This window comes from Harpia harpyja, chromosome 1, assembly GCF_026419915.1.
Source record: "Harpia harpyja isolate bHarHar1 chromosome 1, bHarHar1 primary haplotype, whole genome shotgun sequence".
In the NCBI taxonomy this organism is placed as follows: Eukaryota; Metazoa; Chordata; class Aves; order Accipitriformes; family Accipitridae; genus Harpia; species Harpia harpyja.
Window position 1 is genome coordinate 12,397,554 of NC_068940.1, and position 20,922 is coordinate 12,418,475.

General features: G+C 42.0%; 1 protein-coding gene across 5 annotated transcripts in view; it reads left to right on the forward strand.

Annotated features, from left to right (window-relative positions):
• F13A1 (coagulation factor XIII A chain) overlaps positions 1-20,922 on the forward strand; it is a 64,816-nt gene that overhangs the window by 25,995 nt on the left and 17,899 nt on the right. For all 5 annotated transcript variants that reach the window (XM_052778400.1, XM_052778312.1, XM_052778645.1 and 2 more), the window contains exons 5-8: positions 2,727-2,845; positions 8,395-8,502; positions 11,028-11,202; positions 14,912-15,050. In XM_052778400.1, the coding sequence (XP_052634360.1) occupies positions 2,727-2,845; positions 8,395-8,502; positions 11,028-11,202; positions 14,912-15,050 (541 nt within the window). The remainder of the gene's footprint in view (positions 1-2,726; positions 2,846-8,394; positions 8,503-11,027; positions 11,203-14,911; positions 15,051-20,922) is intronic.

Consider the following 20,922-nt stretch of genomic DNA (forward strand, 5'->3'; position numbering starts at 1 on the left):
TCCTCTCATGCTCATTCACCTTCCCAAATTGAAAGGGCTGCTCTGCACTCCTCATCTCTGTTACAAGGAGCCTGTGTTCAGTGGGATTCCTCACCTGGAGTACTGTCTTCATGCGGAGTGTATTTTCACCTTATCCGTCTTCAAACAGAGAAGCATAGAGGCTAATTTGCTTCTTTGTAGCATTGCTAGTGTCTTAGTAATTTCCCAGGATAAAAGAAGTGAGCAAAAAAACCCCCTAAACTGCTAGAGAAAAAGAATAAACAGACCCAGCACATTTCTGTGGAATTCTTCTGTTTGTCAGATGTGAGCCTCCACTTGCACAAAATAATTAGGAGTTGTACTATGTAGAGCATGCTTAGCATCAAAGTAGTCACAAATGCCTCGTATTTTCTTCTAAACAGTCTCAAGGGTAGTGAAAGCTGTCAAAAATCAAAGCAGCTGGCTTCTCTGTGAAACACAGAAGCCCTTTTTACTTTCTCAAAAACCACAAATATTTTAAAATAATTGACAGAGAAGTTAATCAATTTTCATCTGATTTAGCAAAGATCACGCCGTCTCGAAATAACATAAGCATCTCAATTGATACCAACCAGATCAATATTGGTATTTTTAATCCCTGAAAGAAAACAACAGCTGTCAAGAAGGCATATGTGCACACTCCACTGAATGCGTAACTGTACAGAAGAAGGTGTGAGTTGTTCTTTAAATGAGTTCTCTGTACCATTTGTATGGACTTGCTTTAATAAAATCCAAAGCTCAGTGAGAAAATGCATATAATTGTTCAATCAGCAAATCAGGCAGATCCAGCCTAATGAAACAGAACCTAGATGATCTGTAACATCTGCAACATTTTTAGTGGGATGTTACAGAGAACTTGTTTTGAGCTGGGAGTTGGATCTCACAAAAGTCATGTAATATACAGTTTTGTAAGTATGAGAGTCCCTGCTGACATAAATAACGGCAGCTTTTTGATTCACTGTCAAGTTTTAACGCTCTCTTGCACCTGGTAGCCTCTGAATATAATAAACTCGTGATCTTCCGCTTTGTGCCTGGGTGCAGGTTAACTAGGTCATGAGTAGTGACAAGCCTATGAAGAAACTTCTTGATGGCCCAGCCTTCAGAAACTGGGTGAATACCAGCACCCCACCAAATGCAAGAGTGGGTCTCAGACCTGCCTGCCTTAGGGAAAACCCGATAAAACCTGCCGCTTCTTTATTTGCTCAGATTCGGAGGTAGTCTGCAGCGCCTGTACAGCAACCCTGTCAAAAGCATAACAGCAAGCACTGATGTCCTCAAATGCAACAAAAATTTCTTGGATCTAACACCTGCTTCCCTATCATTCCTTGCACACCAATGTGGAGGTCATTATGTCACATACCTATGCATAATCCCTTCTGTATGTATAGACATAGAGATATAAATATATCTTCATAGAAAACAAAACTTCCAGCAGGGTCAGGTGTGCAGACTGGCAAAACCCTTCACCTAGCTGAAACCAGTGTGAGTTTTGCCATTGGTTTTTTCAGAGGGCTCCGATTTGAGCTTATTTTCAGCCAAATTGCAGTTCTATGGGCAAATGAAGAAGCTTTTGAGGATGATGTTTACAAGGAAGTACAAATCTGATTTGCATTTCAACAAAATACAACAAATCAATAGGCTTTTAAAAGTGAAATGATCCTCTAGTAATTTGTAGTGGGATGCTGAAAAAATCCACTATGGCAGTAGTGAGTGGTAGTTTTGTACTTGCTCATATCAAACTGTCAGAGGTTATTGCTTCCCTTTAATTTGGTATCTGGTACCACATTACTGATTTCCTCAAATTAATCAGTTCCCAGACTATTAATGGTTAAGCAGCATCTTTTAGTCTCAAAATACAAGTATTGGCACAGGAAAGAAATCCTCAACTATTCTAGCGTCACAGAATCACGACCTACTTCATACTTACCTATGAACATCTGAATAGTTTCATGTCATTCAGGGTTATTTATGAATATTAATAATGGGTTATTTACGTATGTGAATCATGTTTGCAGGGTAAGGGTCCACGCATACACTCTTGACTCTTGATATAAGACTAATCTAGGATATACCCTTTGTATATGTTTTGATAAAGATGTTTTCCTTACATCCTTACAATTACTTACAGTTTTCACTTGGACACTTGAATGTCTCCTCATATTAGCTGGCCAGTCAAGCAACATGGAGGAGGGATACTCCAGTCAATAACTTATGTACAGAAAAAGCAATCAAACCCTTCTGTTAATACACTATAAAAACTGTATTCCTTTTTTTTTAGTGCACTACAGATTTTTCTTTGACTTGAGCTGTTTTCCATTAACATTAATAGGCTTGAAATTGTTCTTTGATCTGTTTGTACAGATGCAGAATTTCATCATGGTGCTTCAACTTTTAAATTAGTGGTACACAGTAATCATAAAATTCTTGATAAGACGTGACATTTTAATCATACTTTACAGATCCTGAGAAAACAGGCAGGAGTTGTCAGCATTTTTGCATCTTGCATGCTTTTAAGTTGTGTATCATATTCCTAACTGGGGTCACTACCTCCTTATTCTTGTACTCTGTTGAAGCAAGTAATGCTTTGTTTGATGGAAGAGGGGTAGTTTTCATCAAAGATGACTGTATTATATGCTAAGATTTTTTTATCTGTCCTATATGAAAACTAAGCAACTATGTTAACATTTATTTTTGGTAAACTGATGCAGAGGATGCCGTGTACCTGGATGAAGAGAAGGAAAGAGAAGAATATGTCCTGAATGATGTTGGTATTGTTTTCCATGGAAACATCAATGAGATAAAATCGAGAAGCTGGAGTTACGGTCAGGTGAGCTATTTAGACCTTCTCTGGCTGCTCCCAGTAGGACAACAAGTGAGTTTAATTGACACCAGACTGTGGTTCAGACTGTGGGCTCTGAAGTGCATTATTGGTGTCTCCTTCAGAAAGACGAGGGGCATAATTTTAAAATTGTATGAAGTGGGTATATGCCTAATCCAGAAAAGCAATGTTATAATAGCTAATATTTAAAGATTTTGTTTTAGGAGCATATTTCAGATACTAAGAGGCTGCCTGTTGAAAGTTCTAATCATTAGCTGAGGTTTCCACAGTGCAGCAGTATTTCTGATGCTATGTTGTTGCTACTTCAGGACCAAACCAATTTGGTGAAAGAGTGAAGATTTTTTTTTTTTTTTCCATTTTTCGGCAATAGGTTGTATTGCTTTTTGATGCTTCCTTTTAGTTTTAGCAGCTTGGTGGAAATAATGCTGATCTTCCTGGGGGTCAGCTTGTCACAGGGTTCCTATGACAAACTGGGATTTAATACCAGAGTTTTAAATTTCCTCACCACAGTGACAAAGGGGGGAAACCCCTCCCTTTGCTGCCTGGACTTGACAACATCAGTCTCCAGTGTCCTCTTGCAGCCAGTGGGAAACACCCCGCGCCAGGCTGGTGTGCGGTACTGGTGTGCCTTCAGTAACATCAGACTTACTGCTTGCTTATTTTACCTCAATCTGTTTGTAAGCACTAACAAGCCTGAAAATCCCTACGGGATGAAAGAGTTAAGTTGTTGTGCGAGAACAGGAAAAAGGCATTAACAAGCAGAATCAAAATGAGCAAAGCTAACCCTAGCTGTCACTCAGAGGTGCTCCAACGGACAGTTATTGGACACGGTGAACTCCGCTCAGCTCACCTCTTGGATTTTCACAACAGCACAATTAAGAACGTATTGAAGTATTTCCTTAATGCTATGGTGACGGATCCATTCAGTTTTCTTGGCACCTCCCCAGCGCAGCCTTGCAGAAGGGGCCTTCTTGCTTTGCTTTCTTTCCCTCAGCTAAAGACAGTCTCAGAGCTTGAGCTGGATGGATTGCCAGTGTGCTTGCCCTGGAGAGCTCTTTGAACTCACATCTCTCTTGTTTCCTTATTTAAGGGTACAATTTCATCTTTTTTTCCTGCAGCCGCACTGCCTTAGGGAGTTCCTGCCTCTGCACCATTCCTTTGGTTGTGTCAGTGCCGTTGTTTGCGGGGTCTGACTGTCATCCTGACTGAGACAAAAATAACCCTTAAATAAGGGGAGGGGGGAGGGGGGATGCAATGCCATAAGCTGATGGTGCCTCTGATATAAGAGATGTGGAACCAGATCCTGAGGCCAAAGCTGGGTGTGCATTTAAGTTGACCAAAAATGCCCCCTCCTGGTCCTTCCTTCCCCCTGCAAGTGCTTGTGCAGCCATGCAGTGAATCAGACTGGAGAGCTGATCTAGCTGAATAAGCATCTCCTTGGTTTTGCGTTTTTTTTTTCCCCTGGGTTATTTTTTGGGCTTGCTCTGTTCCTAGATTTAGGATTCATTCCGTGGCAGATGTAAGGGGGAGGGAGAGAGGGGAATGAGTGGCTGGAGGTGGAAGGTGCTGCTTAAACCAGCTGCTGGATTTATGTCCTAAGATGCTAAATTAATGGCCTATGGTGGCTTGGCCTGAGGTGCTTATATTCTGCAAATCTGGCACCTTCCTGACACAAACACCAGCATCCCTTGAGAAACTGCATTATTTATTTGGTTTTGCTAGGAGATAGTTCTGTCTCGGAGGTTAGGGCTGTTCCGTAGCCCTTTGTCAAGTACTTTATTCCTGTGTTGTCTGAAATTGGAGGACCTGATTTCCACACTGTACTGTGGTGCACCTTTTGCTATCACTTGCCTGTGTGCAAACTGAGTGTGGCAGATGTATCTAAGGGGGCCCAAGCTAAGAGTTTTAATGGAATCAATCATTTTGTATGGGTGTAACAGACATCTCAAACTGCAAAGCAATGGAGAAATATTCTTCTGGTTCCCTCACTTCCAGTGAGATGGAAGACGTGATGTTCCTGATCTTACCCTGACAATTTCCAACCATTAAAAACATGCATCTCCCTCATTTTCAGCAATTCCAGATGTTAAGAATAAGAGCATTGCTGTGAATGAGTAAAAGTACTAGCAGCAAGGCCTATATTATGGATATAGCATACAAGTATGTATTTTGTTTTTATGATATATAGCCCTGTACAACAGTGTAAGTAAAAAGTATAAGGCCACATACAGTCATAGAGGTGAGAGGTATATGGTCATATAAAAAAATATAGACAGACTTGTGCACGGTAATAATCTTAGGCTAAAAAATTGCCTTGAACAATGACAGCTGGAAGCTTTAACTCAGGTTCTAAATTAAAAAGGAACATACAGTTCAAAACTGGGTTACTAGTGGGAGATGATTCTCACAGCTGCTGTCTTTAATGAGCAGCATCAACATGAGAGGAGGAAAGGCAAGAAAAATGGACCAAGGAAGAAAAAACAACAGACCAGTTGAAACATAGCTGTAATGAATGAGGATGGAGGTGTTCCTTGTAACACGACTGTGATTCCTTTCTTCTAAGAAAGCGTAAATAGCCAGTCACTCACAAAAGCCCACAGGGGATTCAGGGGAAGTCTGACTTTGGAAGAAATCTAGGCACATAGGAATTCTCTAGCTGAGAAAGATCAGAAGTTGAATGCTATATTGATCACTTAACATTGGTTTTTTTGTGAGAAAAATAAAATAAAACAGGTGGGCATAGAGTTCTTGTTACCGTCCTGAGTTGTCTCATGTCCACATGTTGAGCTGCATTAGCTTTGCAGCCCACTGTGCAAATGTAATTTTACAGCACGTGCATTTGGTCAGATCAGACTGTAGGCAACGTGAGATCACATCTGCCTGCAACTGACTGTGAGAAATACAGCCCTAATTCAACTGGTCCAAAAGGTGATACAGCCCTTCTTACTTTGATTTAAATGGAAGGTCATCTATTAGAAACAGGTTAGCATGAAAAAGGATGCCCACTGAAGGCCAGCCTATATGAATGCATTGCTCTGTAACACAACACACATCTGTGGGCAGACAGAATCTCTTTGCCTGTGTGTTTTCTCGTGCCTTGTTTTCCACCTGCAGTCTTTCCCAGGTGGCTCTGCCAAAGTTTCTTGGTCCTGAATTTGGTTTATTTCCATTTCAGCTTGTGATGGGCAGGCAGTGCCTGAGTCTGGCCCAAGTTCACTCACCTGTCCTGGCTGCCTGCTGCTGCTCTGGTTCCCCTGGCATTTCAAGGGTGTCTAGCCTTACAAGTGCTATGTTTCTATTCCGCTTCCCTCTAGATAGCATTTTCATGCCAATACAAGAGCAGGACACTGATTTAGTTTGATTTAATGGTTTTAAATCCCTGGATAGTGAAGAAGGGCAAAACTGGCTTTAGAGTTAAGGCTACTCTGCATCGTACACTACTGCAGCAGTGTAAGGCAGCTAGACTTTACAGTTTGTCCTATCTCTTCTTTTGTTAATCCAGTTATTTCACGAGCATTCATGTCATTTTGTAAATGCTGAGGTGGAAGGCAACAACCCTGACAGCAATTTCTTTCCTTTATTCTTTCTGTATATGCTGGCAAGATCGACAGTGTCTCATAAACTGTAGATGAGAAAGATTTAATTTGCAGGGTAAACTTCTTATTGATTTAACTCAGGTCCTGGGCACTGCTGATGACTTAAAGTGCAGAAAGCAGATTTTGATCCTGGTGAAAGTGATAAATCATTGGGCCAGATCAGAAGAAAAGTGAACTTGAAGCAGAAAGGACGGCTATGAGGGCCCAGAGTTTACATTATCTGTTGTGAGCATTCTCCCTGAGAAGGACGGTCTCCACAGCATGGTTATTCACCCGAGATTATTTACATCACATACCAGTGGAGTGGACTGGAGAGTCTACCATGCAATTATTCAGCTTCCCAGGGATGATACAATATTAGGAGCAGGTCTCTGGGAAACACTGATGCCTCTTTTCCTATTTGCCCAAACACCATGAATTCAGTTTTTCTCAGACTATAAGGTGTTACTCACTAGTGAATGTCTGCTCCAGAGAAAGTAATCCAATGCAAGTGTGGGTGATGATAAGAGAGGTGTGCTGCCTTGGTGGATGTTTGCTGAAAAGGATCCATACGGCTGTGGTACCCTGAGCAATGAGAGACAGGCAGGCTTGAGGCAGAGGCAAAGAAAAGGACTTTCCCTTGCCAGGACATGGCTGAGAGTGGTGAAACACAGTGGTGCCTCTGCTTTCTTGGCTTCTGCCAAAGCTCGGCTGCTGCCTGGGATGTCACCCCCATCCCTCCCATCTTCCTTGCAGCATCAGCAGCAGTCTTGACTCTTTGGGGCTTCCTTTTCAGCTCTCTGGCCTCACTCTTCCTTCTCCTCTGCCTCTCCCTGGGCTGCCAAAGCAGCAGCTTGGGCTGGGCTCTTTCTCACTTTCTTCAGGAGGCAAAACTCAGATTGCCCTTATCTGCCAAGGAGGCCTAAGCCAGGCTGGAGACGGTTGCAAAATCAATCCAACTCTAGTAGCAGCATGAGAGCAAAAATCCTATTAGTGTGAATCATATCTTTAAGGATGCAAGTTTAGAATATAGCACCCAACACGGCAAGGGGACAAGCTCCGTGGAGTTTCTGTCACAGCCTTGAATGTTAATATAAGATTGTGTACCTAGAAGATACTAATTTTATTTTTTTTCTAGTTTTATTAATGTGCATTTCCCTGTCTTCTACTGTTTTCCAGGGGACAGAGGTATTTTCCTTTGCTATGCAGTTTCTCCTAAGGAAAATGAAATACATTGCAGGGCAAGTTCTGTGACAAATAATTTCTGGTCTATTTAGGCACCTCTGCCCTCAATTCATTCTTGTGCTTGTTCATGCTGGATCGAAGAAATTGTACCTTTTCACTATTTTTGAAGAAGACTACTTTAGATCACTTGGTATTTTTTATGTCTAAGTTTTGTAGACCAGGATTAATCAGTATAGTCAGCTTTTGGCTTGTCAATTTTAAACAGATTTAAAAATTAATTTTAAAATGTAAGTGTCTTCAAATTAACGTTGGCAAACCACTTATTGTTTAACTTCCCAGCATTGCATTGGCTGTGTCAGAGAAGTCCTGAAATTAACAGGTCTGGAATCTGTGAAGGACATGAAGTCCTTCACGAGCAGACTAGCTTCTTGTAGTTATTATTATAATATCTTCCTATTATATACTTGTTAGCACTTAAAATTTTATGTCCTGTCAGAAAGGCTGTGTTGTCATTTCAACCTTCTGGAAACTGGACTGAGATTGAACTGAAAATTACACTCTCTTTTCCCTCAAAACCACTCACTTTTTTTTACCATACATGAGCAATTATTCTAGAACAAAACTTGTATTTTTAAACGTGGAACTTTGACTTGACCAGCGAATTTTGAAGCTGATCATCTATTATAACAGTAACGAAAGATAACTTTGCCTTTGCTTTCCAGAATAAAAAGTGACTCAATTTTCCCTCTGTTTCCCTTTTTATTTTCTTTTATCTAGTTTGAAGAAAACATTCTGGATGCTTGCCTGTTCCTGATGGACAAGGCAGAACTGGAGCTCTCTGGGCGTGGAAACCCAATCAAAATCTGCCGTGTTGCCTCTGCAGTGGTATGTAATGGATGCCTAATATGTCTCAGAAGCAACTCATAAATCAAAGCCAGGCTTATTTAACTGGCCCTCTTGCCCCTATGTGCTCACTCCAACAGGTGCCGGATCAATTGTCCATTCTGACCTCTGGGGTCTGGTATTTTATTTCACTCGGCTAAAGGTGAAATACTTATGTCTGCTCATCGCCTTTTCCTGAGAATGGTACCTCACTGGTAGGAAAACTGCTTTTAGACATTGCACTCCAGGCATGATAGCATTTCTTGTGACACTGTGCTCACTTTCTAGTAGCTGAGATAGCTAAGAAAGCTATTTCTGCCATGGACAGTAAGGCAGCATAATGGGTGGAATTTTGGATGGGGAACTGAGAGACTTCATGTGGACTCCAGCACTAACCTTAATGGGTCTTAAGACACTGCAATGGTGGGTGTTACTGTGTCTGATTTTTACGCCCTGAATGGCCTAGTCAGGCTGAGAATATTTATGTGAGCTACCTTGGCCCCAGAAGAAAACACTGTGAGAGCTGTCCTCCTAAACATGGAGTCCACAAAACTTACCCCATTCAGAATGGAAGTACCTAAAATAACCAGAAGCAAAGAGTAAGGAGAAGACTTTCCATGTCTCCATTCTTTCCAGCTGCTAGGCACCAGGAGTCACGCTGTGGGTACAAGAGCAGCCCCATCCCTAATATTCAAGATGGACATCTCATCCAGGATGTGGAAGGCAGAGGCTGAGTCCACTCCTCTGCCTTATAGACGTCTGAATTGATGCCTTCCACTTCCCAGAATAATACTCTAGTCATCGAGCTAGTGTCATTAGATGTTCTCCCAAGTCAGCTACTAAAATAGACTGTCCACAAAAAATGGCTGCTGGAGACAGATGATCCTTTAACCCACTTGTTACAGCATTTTCCCAGGCTTTAAAAGAATGAGCTCTTTGTCTTAGATGACATTGAAATGGGATCTCCAGCCTCTCAGTGCCACATGCTGAACGTTGCATACCATCATGTTAAATAGAATAGCTTCCGCAAGAAGTATTGAGAACACCCCCGCTTCTCTTTCTCTTTTAACCTTTTGGTTAGTTCTTTCACCCAAGACATTAGAAATGTGACTTCAGACCTTCAGACAGAAGTACGAATTGAATGTGGTTCGTCATTGCTGGGCTAGTAGGTGTAAAAGGTCCCTCATGCAGGGACCATGGAAGCCTTAAGGGCAGAATAGCACAAAGTTTATGAACTCAAAGAGGGCTTGGATATTACTTAGGTTTTGAGCCACTCAGTCATTCTAGGGAGGTGGAGAAATTCACCATTGGAAATCCAGGAGTCAATGGCCTTTAGGTCTAATCTGCAGGACTAGGCCATAGCTGGGTGGGAGTTTTGGCCGTCTGAAATCTGGACCTCAGTAAGAAGTGGCCAAGAGGTGTTTAAGTCCCATCTGTGTTCTTTACCCTCATTCTTTCTCAAGTTGAAATGTGGTAGACCTGAGTTTGTCTGAGGAGGTGCCCCCGTTCTGGGATCATTCTAAGGTTTCCTGACATTGCAGAACAGGTAGAGTTGCCCCCTTCTTCCTCTCTTTACAGCCAGAGGACAGCCTGAAGATCAACATGCTGCCTTGTCCTTGAAGTGCCTCTTTTCTTGGCATGTCTCCTACAACAGTGAGATGGGCACAACCCCTTAACCCTTTGGTTATGACTCTGAATACTTATCTTTATTCAGTCCTAGGGTTCACAGGAAGTCGATTTTCTAATTATAAAACAGTAGTTAATCTAGCCAAAAGCTTTTAAATGAGAATTGTGATTTATTTGGCTGGTGTGTAGCTGTTCCACATTAGCATAATTAAAAGATACAGGGCGAATGAGCTTTTTGCACAGCCTCGACTGGTTTGGTTCAAATTGCTGCTAGGAGATGTATTGCTCGTTAATGCCTATCAGTATAGCCATTAGTCAGCAAAACTCCTTGCTTTGTATAATCTTACCAGGAGAAAACTTACACAGCAAATTCCTTCTTGTTTTTGTGTGTGCTGGACTGTAGAAATTAGTTTCTACTCTAAAAATAACAGTGGACTGGTTCTCCTCTCAATCCGCTGTAAATCAAGAGTGATTTTATTAAAATCTCTGGGCTGATACAGACAGAAAAACAGACGATGTTAGAAAAGAATCTGGCTTAATATTTCTGAGGCCTGCTTATTAGTGTGTAACTGATCATGTTTATTAAAAATACATAGCAATAAGCACGTTTAATGTTAATAAAACTTACTAAACTGGCAACATGGATACTCATTGTGGTGATTTAATCTCTCCATTATTTTTAAGTGTCTGACCTTCATTCAAAGTTGTTCAGTGATGGAGAATCCGTGGCCCTTAGCAAGATTGTTCTATTCATCTACCTTCTTAATTAAACATTTCTGTCTGTCTTCTAGCCTAAACTTGGCTATATTCAGTCTCTCCCATCCTATCTTTGTCTGCTGGGTTAAAGAGCTCTTTATTATTCAGTCTCTGACATCCCTAATGCTCATTTCCTTTGTCTTTAGATCAACTCCAGGGATGATAATGGTATGATTGCTGGATCCTGGGACAATATGTACACTTACGGTGTTGCACCTTCAGCCTGGACAGGAAGCGTGGACATTCTCTTGGAGTATTACAGTTCTAAGCAACCCGTGCGATATGGCCAGTGCTGGGTCTTTGCTGGTGTCTTCAACACATGTAGGTATCAGTGAGAAAAGCTCCATGCTGCTATGCAATTCTTGCTTAAAAAGGAGAGCTTTTAGGTTAAACTGACTAAAATACTTCCTGGCTCTGTAGTGTTCAGGAGTAAATAGTAAAGATACTTAAAAATACATGGCTAAAATAGATGGTCTTTAAATAAGCCTTTGGCATCTCCTTCAGTTCGACTGCTCTTTCACACAAATCTCTTAACTATTTATTGGTTCAGTAAAACATATTCAGTGACTCACAAGGGTAAGTTTGGGAGAGAGAAAGTTAGTCTTTTGGCACAGTCCACATTTCCGTTAGGAAATCGGAGATGAACAGGGGGTTTGTCATCTAGACCTGCAACATGAAACTGTTACCCAATATGGGATATGTGGTGGTGTTTCTGCTCCAGAAAGGCCAAATCGCACCTACTGAGGATAGTTCCTAGCAAAATTGACGTGTGCTGTCCCAGCACCTGTCTACTGAGCACTGTTAACACTTTCTATGGAGTTTGTGAGCCAGAACAATGAGGAAAATGCTAGCCTGGTTTATGAATTGTCTAGCACTACAAGGCTAAGTCTGAACACACCTCCTCAAACTAGAGTTCCAATGTTGCAGCAAACAGGATGTTGCGTGTTGTAAATCCCAGTAGGAAAAGCAATGTTGGATTGGTCCCATTTTTTACTGTCTAGCACTTTCTAACAACATCATCTGCTAATACACTGGAACACACTGCAGTCAAGAAAGACTCTGGGAGTGTAAAAAATGTGCATTATACAGATAATGGGGACCAGACATTGGAAGCCATGCTTATGTCAAGTGCCAATCTAGAGCCAGTCAAGCAGTTTCTATACTTATGGCACTAGCCAATAGAAGAAGCTGAACAGAAACTAAAAGTAGAGTGTCTTTCTTAAGCCCAGATGATCTTTGTTAGAAGCACTTACAACATATGCATTTAAGTATCAAACCTGGGAGGACCAGATCAGCTTAGGACCAGGGGGACACAATAGGTATTTCCGCAGGCTTGGAGCCTACTTTGCATCAAGTACTTTTCAGCCACAGTTGAAGGTCTAAGCTTTGATGCTTGTATTTAAGATGTGAAAAGGAAATTACAGAAAAACTCTTTGTGAAACCTTTCCCTTTTTCATCTGTCTCAATACCATCACATGTTGCTGTCTCAAGGAATAGCATTATACTTCTCTTTACATTATACTTCTATCAAATATGAAGGATATTAATCACGCATTTTCTGCAACAAACATGGAAACTGAATAATTAATGACAAGTTACAAGACTGGTTCTTCACCCTCAGGCAGCCCTGGACATCTCTACGTTTTCACTTTATTTTTGCCTGTTCTGTACATGTATGTTTCATTTTATACATAATTTTCCTCCAACCTGGATAATTGAATTTCATAACTCATTTTGGTTACTTGAGGTAGTTCAAAAGCTATTCAAAACAGTAAGGACCTTGGAAATAAAGCTGTCTTCTGACCACCTAGCCTTCTTCTGGCACACACTTGTCACATCTGCAATGGGGGACGCAGTTTCAGGTTTCTCTGCTTCTCTTTCATATATCTGGAGAGGTACCTGTTTTGATTTGGGGAGGTGCTGGCAGGTGCTCTGTCCTTCGACGCATGAAATAGTTCATTTTATTCCTGGTGCAGTGGGATAATGAGCAATCACTCACATCCAAAAAACCTGAGAGATGTCTACTTCCTTCACTGCCTGAGGTTGTATGGTCTGTACTTGACGCTCCTGAGCCTCTGCACAACACAATGGGTTCAAAAAGGCTCTTGCAAATGTTTCCTATGGATGCAATTCCTCGCAGCAACTTCCACGGGCTGCTTTGTCTTCTCTGCCCGTTGCCTCATCTGGATTTCTCTAGATCACAGGCAGACGCAGACACCAGTTCTCCCACCTTCCTCCCGCACTGGCCCCAAATCACCACTATGCAGTATTTTGCCTGCAGGCCACTGTGAAACTGGGGCGACGCAGCAGAGGCCCGGAGCCTGCTGTGTTAAATGGAGAGGCATATTTATCTGGGGCAAAACTAGACTCAGTTTGCTGACTAAGTTAGTCAAGTCAGAGACCTGGCACTTTGTACTGTTGCAAGGATTGCTGAAGTATAAAGTTTGTTGAGCATTATGAAATGAAAATGTTGTCCAGTGGCTGATCTGATACATAGCCACTGACATGTCCAGCTGCTGACCACTGCACAGAGAGGACAGCAAAGGTCCAAACAGCCGTGTGCAACTAAAAGGCTTGTTTTGAGCTGAGTTTGAGTCTTTCTCAGAGGTGCCAATGTTTTATCGTTGTGACCAGCCCAGCTTTCCAAGGTTACTATATTGTACACTCTGGATAGTCATCTGTTAAAAATGCTAAAACATTCTGAAAAATGGTCATTAATCTTGAAATTGTCAGACAAATTATTTTCAATGAGCCCTGATGGCTCATGTGCTGGAAGCCTGGGAGGGCACTTGAATTAAGTTTAATCAATAGGTACATATGGTATTGGATGCATCCAGGTAATTTGTCATCCAGGAACTTGAAATGAATGTGCGGTGTTACACTTTATTGGGAGTCACAGTAGTGACACTAATGAATATACAAACCCCAGCAGTAGCAGCAAGGGCTGTTCAACATTGCAGCATTGGAACTATTCTTAAATAGAATTTTCAATAAAAATGTTTTCCCTTTCCAAAAAAACCCCCTGTTTTCTGCAGAACCATGTTGGCTCCTAAATTGGAAAACAGGAACTTTTTTTGGCTGAGAGACAAAATATTTCATCTGGAGAAGCTGAGATGATGTGTCACCCTGCAGCCCCACACCTCCCTCGGGGCCATGCTCCATGCCTTTTTATCAGCCAGGGTGCACCACAAACACAGAAGCCTGATGGTGCACTAATGCACTGCAGGCGTAGCCATAGCATTTTCACGTTTCCCAAATTTACCACTTGTCAAATGGGGAGAAGAGCCATCAGTGCTACATTGTGATGGTCTGAGATTTAGGGGTAGGGGCTTTTTTTTTTCATCCTCCTTTTAAGATCCTTTATGGGAAAGAACTATTGACTCCAAAATACTATTACTTAGCAATCAATACAAATTATGTAATGCATTTTGTTCAGACTCTCTAACTCTGACATTTCACTTGCAAATGATGTAGCTTTTCTCCCTTGTTAGCAATAATTTTCTGCTTTATTCTTTGTGTTCTCCAGATCCCTTCTGACAGCAGATATCAAACAGGAAAACTCCAAATCAACCAAAAGGAGATACTTTCTATTCATTTTCTTTCTAGCACAGACTCATGATTTTCTTGGGTTCCTGATACTAGGAGACCTAATATATTTTCTATTTCTTACAAGCTTAAACTTACTTTTCTTTGTACCACATTTGGTCATGCAGTTGACCCACTCCACCCAGATTTGCCCTGAAAAGCTATGGTGTGGTCACTATGCAAGACAGTTCTAAAACTGTTGGTAATCAGCTGCTTAGGTTATAACCATTGTACCACTACATATCTTGAATGCTCATCATTTTGGGACCAAATAAAATATTCAACATATTCTATATAAAGGCAGATAGGAGGAATTATTTGGGTTGTTTTGACTGAGTTTTCCCATTTTATTCTAGTTATTAATAGTTTCTCTCCTCTCATCCCGTCATCCATGAGCACAGTCCTCATATTTGTCCTTCTCATCACACTTCTCTCTTTGCCACAGTTCTGAGGTGTTTGGGGATACCTGCAAGACTCGTTACCAACTATTCTTCTGCCCATGATAATAATGCCAACTTACAGTTGGACTTCTTTCTGGATGACAAAGGGCAAGTGGACACCAAAATTACAAAAGACTCTGTCTGGTGAGTTCTCCTGGCAAATGCCTTTTATGTGTCAACTGTATAGGTAGTAAAAAACATGACAGCAATGTCTGTGGTTTATTTATTTCTCTGTGCATTAAAGAACACTGTTAGCTTATGTAAAATGGAATGAATGGATTGTTAGTAGACGGACTTATATGAAGCGCTTGTCATGTAAAGAGACAAACCCTAGGGGATCCCACTACTAATGTTACCATACAGTGCACATTTAAGCACACTGGAGAAAAGCTGGAGTGGGTTTGTGCTCCTTAGGGCCAGGCTGTTTCTAAAAATAGAAGGGGGTAGGATGGGCACTTCCATCAGTCTGGAGCCAGGCTCAAAGGGATACCTCAATATCTATGGAAAAACACCTTTCTTGTTCTGCTTCTGCCCAGTTCCCATACTTGTAGGCTGGTTTTACATTGTGTTCGTGCAGTCACTGTCGCAAGTAGGTGCTTTCTGAAATAAATCCAGTTCAGCTGAAAAAGAAACGAGCCAAGGTATCAAACAACTTACTGAAATGCTACTGCCAGATTTATAAAAAGAAAACTCCCTAGGAACAAGAAATGGAGTCTACGTATTCTTTTGGATAAGACAGTCCTCTAACTTGCTCCTCGAATTCTTACTGTCTCCTGTCTGACAGGAGAAGTGTAGCAGATATTGATTATATGCCCTGTTCAGTAAAAATTATGTGTGGGTTATTGGGCCTCAAGCCTCTCCTCCTCAGAGTGAAGCAGTGAATGTGACCTCTATATTCCTACATTCAGGAGATACTTGTCCTATTCAGTGTTAATACACCTGATTTGTGTCAATATCTTCAACTCATCAGCATAGCTGCTCATCAGCATGTTTCATTAATAACTTAATCTCTGGAAGTCTTTATATTAAAACTGTAATAAACCCATTCTGTGGTGGAGGAAATGACTGTACCTGTTGCTGTAACCTCTTTTATGTGATTTCTATAATCTGTTACCGAGAGGGAATCTAAGGAAGACAATTAGGTTCATTTACATCTGAAGCTTGTATCACAGCATCACAGAATAGTTGAGACTAGAAGGGACCCCTGGAAGTTATCCAACTCCCCTGCTCAAAGCAGGGTCAGTTAGAGCAGGTTGCTCAGGACTGTGTCTAGCTGGGTTTTCAATATCTCCAACGATGGACACTCCACGACCTCTCTGGGAAATTTCTGCCAGTGCTCAACCATTCTCACAGTAAAAAAAGTGTTTCCTGATGTTCAGACAGAATTTCCTGTATTTCAGTTTGTGCCCCATTTCTTCTCATCCTGTCATTGGGGGCCACTGAGAAGAGTCTGGCTCTGTCTTCTTCCCCCTGACTCCCTAACCAGGCATTTATACACTTGGATAAGATCCTATTGAGCCTTCCTATCTGCAGGCTGAAGAGTCTCAGCTTTCTTGGCCTCTCCTCATGTACAGCCTCTGGTGTATTAGCCATTCCTTCCAGTTTTCTATATGGGCAAACTTGCTGAAGGCGTAGTAGGTCTCATCATCCAGGTCATTAATGAAGGTGTTAAACAGTATTGGACCTAGTATCGACCCCTGGGGTGCACAACTAGTGACTAGGCTCTAGCTGGAGTTCACACCACTGATCGCAACCCTGTGATCCAGGCAGTTCAGCCAGTTTTCAATACACCTTACTGTTGTCCACTTATCTAGTCTATACTTCAATGGTTTGTCTCTAAGGATGTTCTGGGAGATGGTCCTAAAGTCAAAAGAGAAACCAACCCCCATGCACTGGTCTCCCCTTGTTCACTCAGTCATTCATTTCATCAGAGAAGGCTATTAGGTTGGTCAGGCACAGCTGGCCTCTTGTAAATCCATGCTGACTACTGCCAATCACCTTGTCCTTAATATGTTTGGAAATGTTTTCCAGAAGAATTTGCTCTATAACCTTCCCGGGGATCAAGGTGAGGCTGACAAGTCTGTAGTTCCCCTGGTACTCCTTCTTTCTTGAAGAAGAACAGGCTACAGGCTTGGGGAAGAGTGGCTGGAAAAAGGCCCAGCGGAAAAGGACCTGGGGGTGCTGGTCGACAGCCAGCTGAATATGAGCCAGCAGTGTGCCCAGGTGGCCAAGAAGGCCAACGGCATCCTGGCTTGTATCAGAAATAGCGTAGCCAGCAGGACTAGGGAAGTGATTGTCCCCCTGTACTCAGCACTGATGAGGCTGCACTTCGAATACTGTGTTCAGCTTTGGGGCCCTCGCTACAGGAAAGACATTGAGGTGCTGGAGCGTGTCCAGAGAAGGGCAACGAAGCTGGTGAAGGGTCTAGAGCACAAGTCTTATGAGGAGTGGCTGAGGGAACTGGGGTTGTTTAGCCTGGAGAAAAGGAGGCTGAGGGGAGACCTTATCGCTCTCTACAACTACCTGAAAGGAGGTTGTAGTGAGATGGGTGTAGGTCTCTTCTCCCAAGTTACAAGTGATAGGACAAGAGGAAATGGCCTCAAGTTGTGCTAGGGGATCTTTAGATTGGACATTAGGAAAAATTTCTTCACTGAAAGAGTTGTCAAGCATTGGAACAGGCTGCCCAGGGAAGTGGTTGAGTCACCATCCCTGGAGGTATTTAAAAGACGTCTAGATGTGGTGCTTAGGGACATGGTTTAGTGGTGGACTTGGCAGTGCTACATTAACAGTTGGACTTGATGATCTTATAGGTCTTTTCCAATGTAAACAATTCTATGATTCTAAGGAAGGAGTGATATTTGCTTTCTTCCAGTCCTCAGGAACCTCCCCCAATCACCACGACCTTTCAACGATAGATATGAGTGGTCTTACAATGACATTGGCCAGCTCCCACAGCACTTTGGGTTTCATCCCATCAGATCTATTGGACTTTTGTGTGTCCAGTTTGTTTAAATATTCTCTGACTTGTCCCTCTTCCACAGATGGTAAATTTCCATTACTCCAAACTTCCACACTGGTCTAAGGGGCTGTGATTCCTGAGGGAAAATCTTAGCAGTAAAAACCAAGGCAAAGACGACATTGAATACTCTGGCCTTTTCTTAGTCCTTTGCCACCAGGTCCCCTGCCCCATTCAGCAGCAGATCCACATTTTCCATAGTCTTCCTTTTGATACTGATGTGCTTGCTCTTCACATCCCTTGACATACTCCGCTTGATCTGGGGTTTGACTTTCCTAAACCTGTCCCTGCATGCTCAGACAGTGTCTCCATATTCCTCCTGGTCACCTGTCCCTGCTCCCACCTCTTGTGTACTTTATTGTTATGTTTGAGTTCAATTGGGACCACCTTGTTCACCATGTGGGCCTTGTGCCACTTTTGGTTGATTTCCTGCACACAGGCATGGACCATTCTTAAGCTTGGAGGGGGACCAACCAGCTCTCCTGGACCATCTGCTACCTAGAACTGCCTCCCATGGGATTCTTCCAAGCAGGACCTTAAACAGGCCAAAGCCTCCTGTCCTGAAGTCCAGGGTTTTGGTCCTGCTATTTGCCGTGTTTCCTCCTGTTAGGATCCTTGGTGTTCCCAGCTTGCTAAGCTGTATATGGTCTGTGTGACAGCAGGACCTCAGTACATCTCATGGGGCTGGTCCTTCTACGGCTCACAGAGCTGTAAAGGAACAGACACTCTTCTGAAACCTCGTCTGCCTATAAATGATGTGAAACAAGACCCAATGACTAGCTGCCTCACTGCTCAGTCCATATACAGCCAGTAATGGATCATTGCTATGCTTCAGACTTTTCTCTTCTCCCCTTCTCCGAACCTGATCTATGAAACACCTCTCCCCCACTTTTGACATTTCCTTTTATTTCCCTACCTCTCCGTTTCCCAGCTGTTTCCCAAGACTTCTTAATTCAGTCCTGTTTTTTTCCATTCTTTTGGGACAGGGACAGATCATCCAAAATCATCCTTGCTCCACTGAAATCTATACGCAACTTCACACTAGCATTTCATCCATCCTACGTTTGGTTTTTTTGGCTTGATTACTTTTTGAACTGCCTTGTTCATCCCTTTATCCTCCTGCTGCATTTATTAGTACATGGTGCACAGAACCCTTTGGGCATGACTTAATATATTACATACCTCTTTTCATTTCTCCTCTGTGTCCTCTCTCTTCATTACTCTGTAACACTCCATGGTAGCCCACATGCCGACTTTAAATGACTTGTGTCTTAACCTTGATTTTATTTTTAATGTCTCTTTTATTTCTTTTCTTTTTTTTTTTTTTTAAGAGGACAAGCTCAAGGTATTTATATAATGATTTTTTTAAATGTATTTCTCACTTTTATTTATAATCTTCTGAAAACTGGAAGCAAAGCTCTTTTTCTTTATTAATATATCATTTCTATTGCCTTGTACTGCTGGAGCTGATCTGTCTTCAGGTTTTAAATACTCTCAGACTTCAGGAATACTTGGAGCCAGGATTTTTAGTCCAATCAATCTCTGAGTGTGGGGCTCCCTCTGAATGTTATCTGACATTTATTTATTTTTATTAAAGATCATCTTCTCCCTCCGGATAGGAAACAACAACAACAACAAAACAGATATACAAAATTACACAGACTTTGCAAAAAGTTATTTTTATAAAGCTGGCCGGATTTGGGCCCATCAGTACTGCCTCTGTCCCCTTACTTTGTTCTCCTTGTCTTTCTTAATGATGATATAAAGACACTTACAGAATATTTCTTTTGGATAGGAATCAAGACTCACTCCTACTGTGAGGTCCAAGCAGACCCACGTCAGTACCTCAGCAGAAACTTGCTTGAAGTCACACAGCCCCATGGGGGTTCATCCATGGCCAGGCCTGTGCAGAAACCCCTTCTGAGACCTCTGCTCTCCCATTCACTTCCAGCTCACTTTTCGCCAGTTTCTCAATAATGTTACCAGTGCCTCTCTCAACCCCAGTGCCTGAGCTTATTAGCTAATGAAAGGGCAGCAGCTGTTTCTAGCATGTGCCTGTCTCATAAGCAATATGAAGTACCCTTCTTAAATTGTCTTCCAGGCATAAAACCCACCTGATCATCTTTTATTAATTTCCCCATCGCTTAGTTTAGTCTATTCGTAATTATCTCTGTAAATATTTAATGGTCACTACATTGATCTGTATAGCCATTCTTGCTTTCTTTAATGTCTCAGGCTTGCTGTAGAATACAAGAACTATAGAATCAGTTTAACAAATTATGGCTGCGGAGCCAGTTCCTCGGCTGTGCTCACTTCTACCAAAGAGAAGTTACTGCTACGTTTCGGAGAGGCAAATGTTCCCCTCATCCTCCTTTCCTTAACGCTCATGTGCTTTACAAGCAACGTCTTTCTGACCATTCACTTTCAATATCCTTAAATGTCTTTGTTATTTGCATGGCAGCAGACGTTAAGAAATTGGCATCCTGTTGCGCTCAACATTACACCAATAGAAACTAGTAAGAAAGGTCCTGTCCCATAGGATGAGTATAGAAAAAAATATAGAAAAAAACTGCATTGCCTAATTACAGAATTGAAGCAGAGCTGCCATTTTCCACACTGTTATCCCCCCCTTGGTTTTATCATCCTTCCCTCCTGCCTGCTCTTAAGGTTCTTCGTTTGCAGAACACAAAGCTAATGACACATCTGAGTTTGATTCAAAGTGAACTAGTGAAGGCTTCAGGGCAGGGATTGTCTCTGCCACATGTTGGCATAACAGTTTTCAAAAACCCACCTACCACAAAGTGTGTCCTCATTCTCTGGTAGCCCTCAGCAAAGCTCTGTGAGCATGATTCAGCATTGACTACTCTCAGCAGCATCAAAAATTCTCTGAGTGTGCGTCATTTTCCTTGAATAATTCCTTTTCTGTAGTGCTGCTTCATTAACTCTCCTAACTGACAAGTTTTACCCTGATCCAAGCTTTCATTTCCACTTTGAAATGTC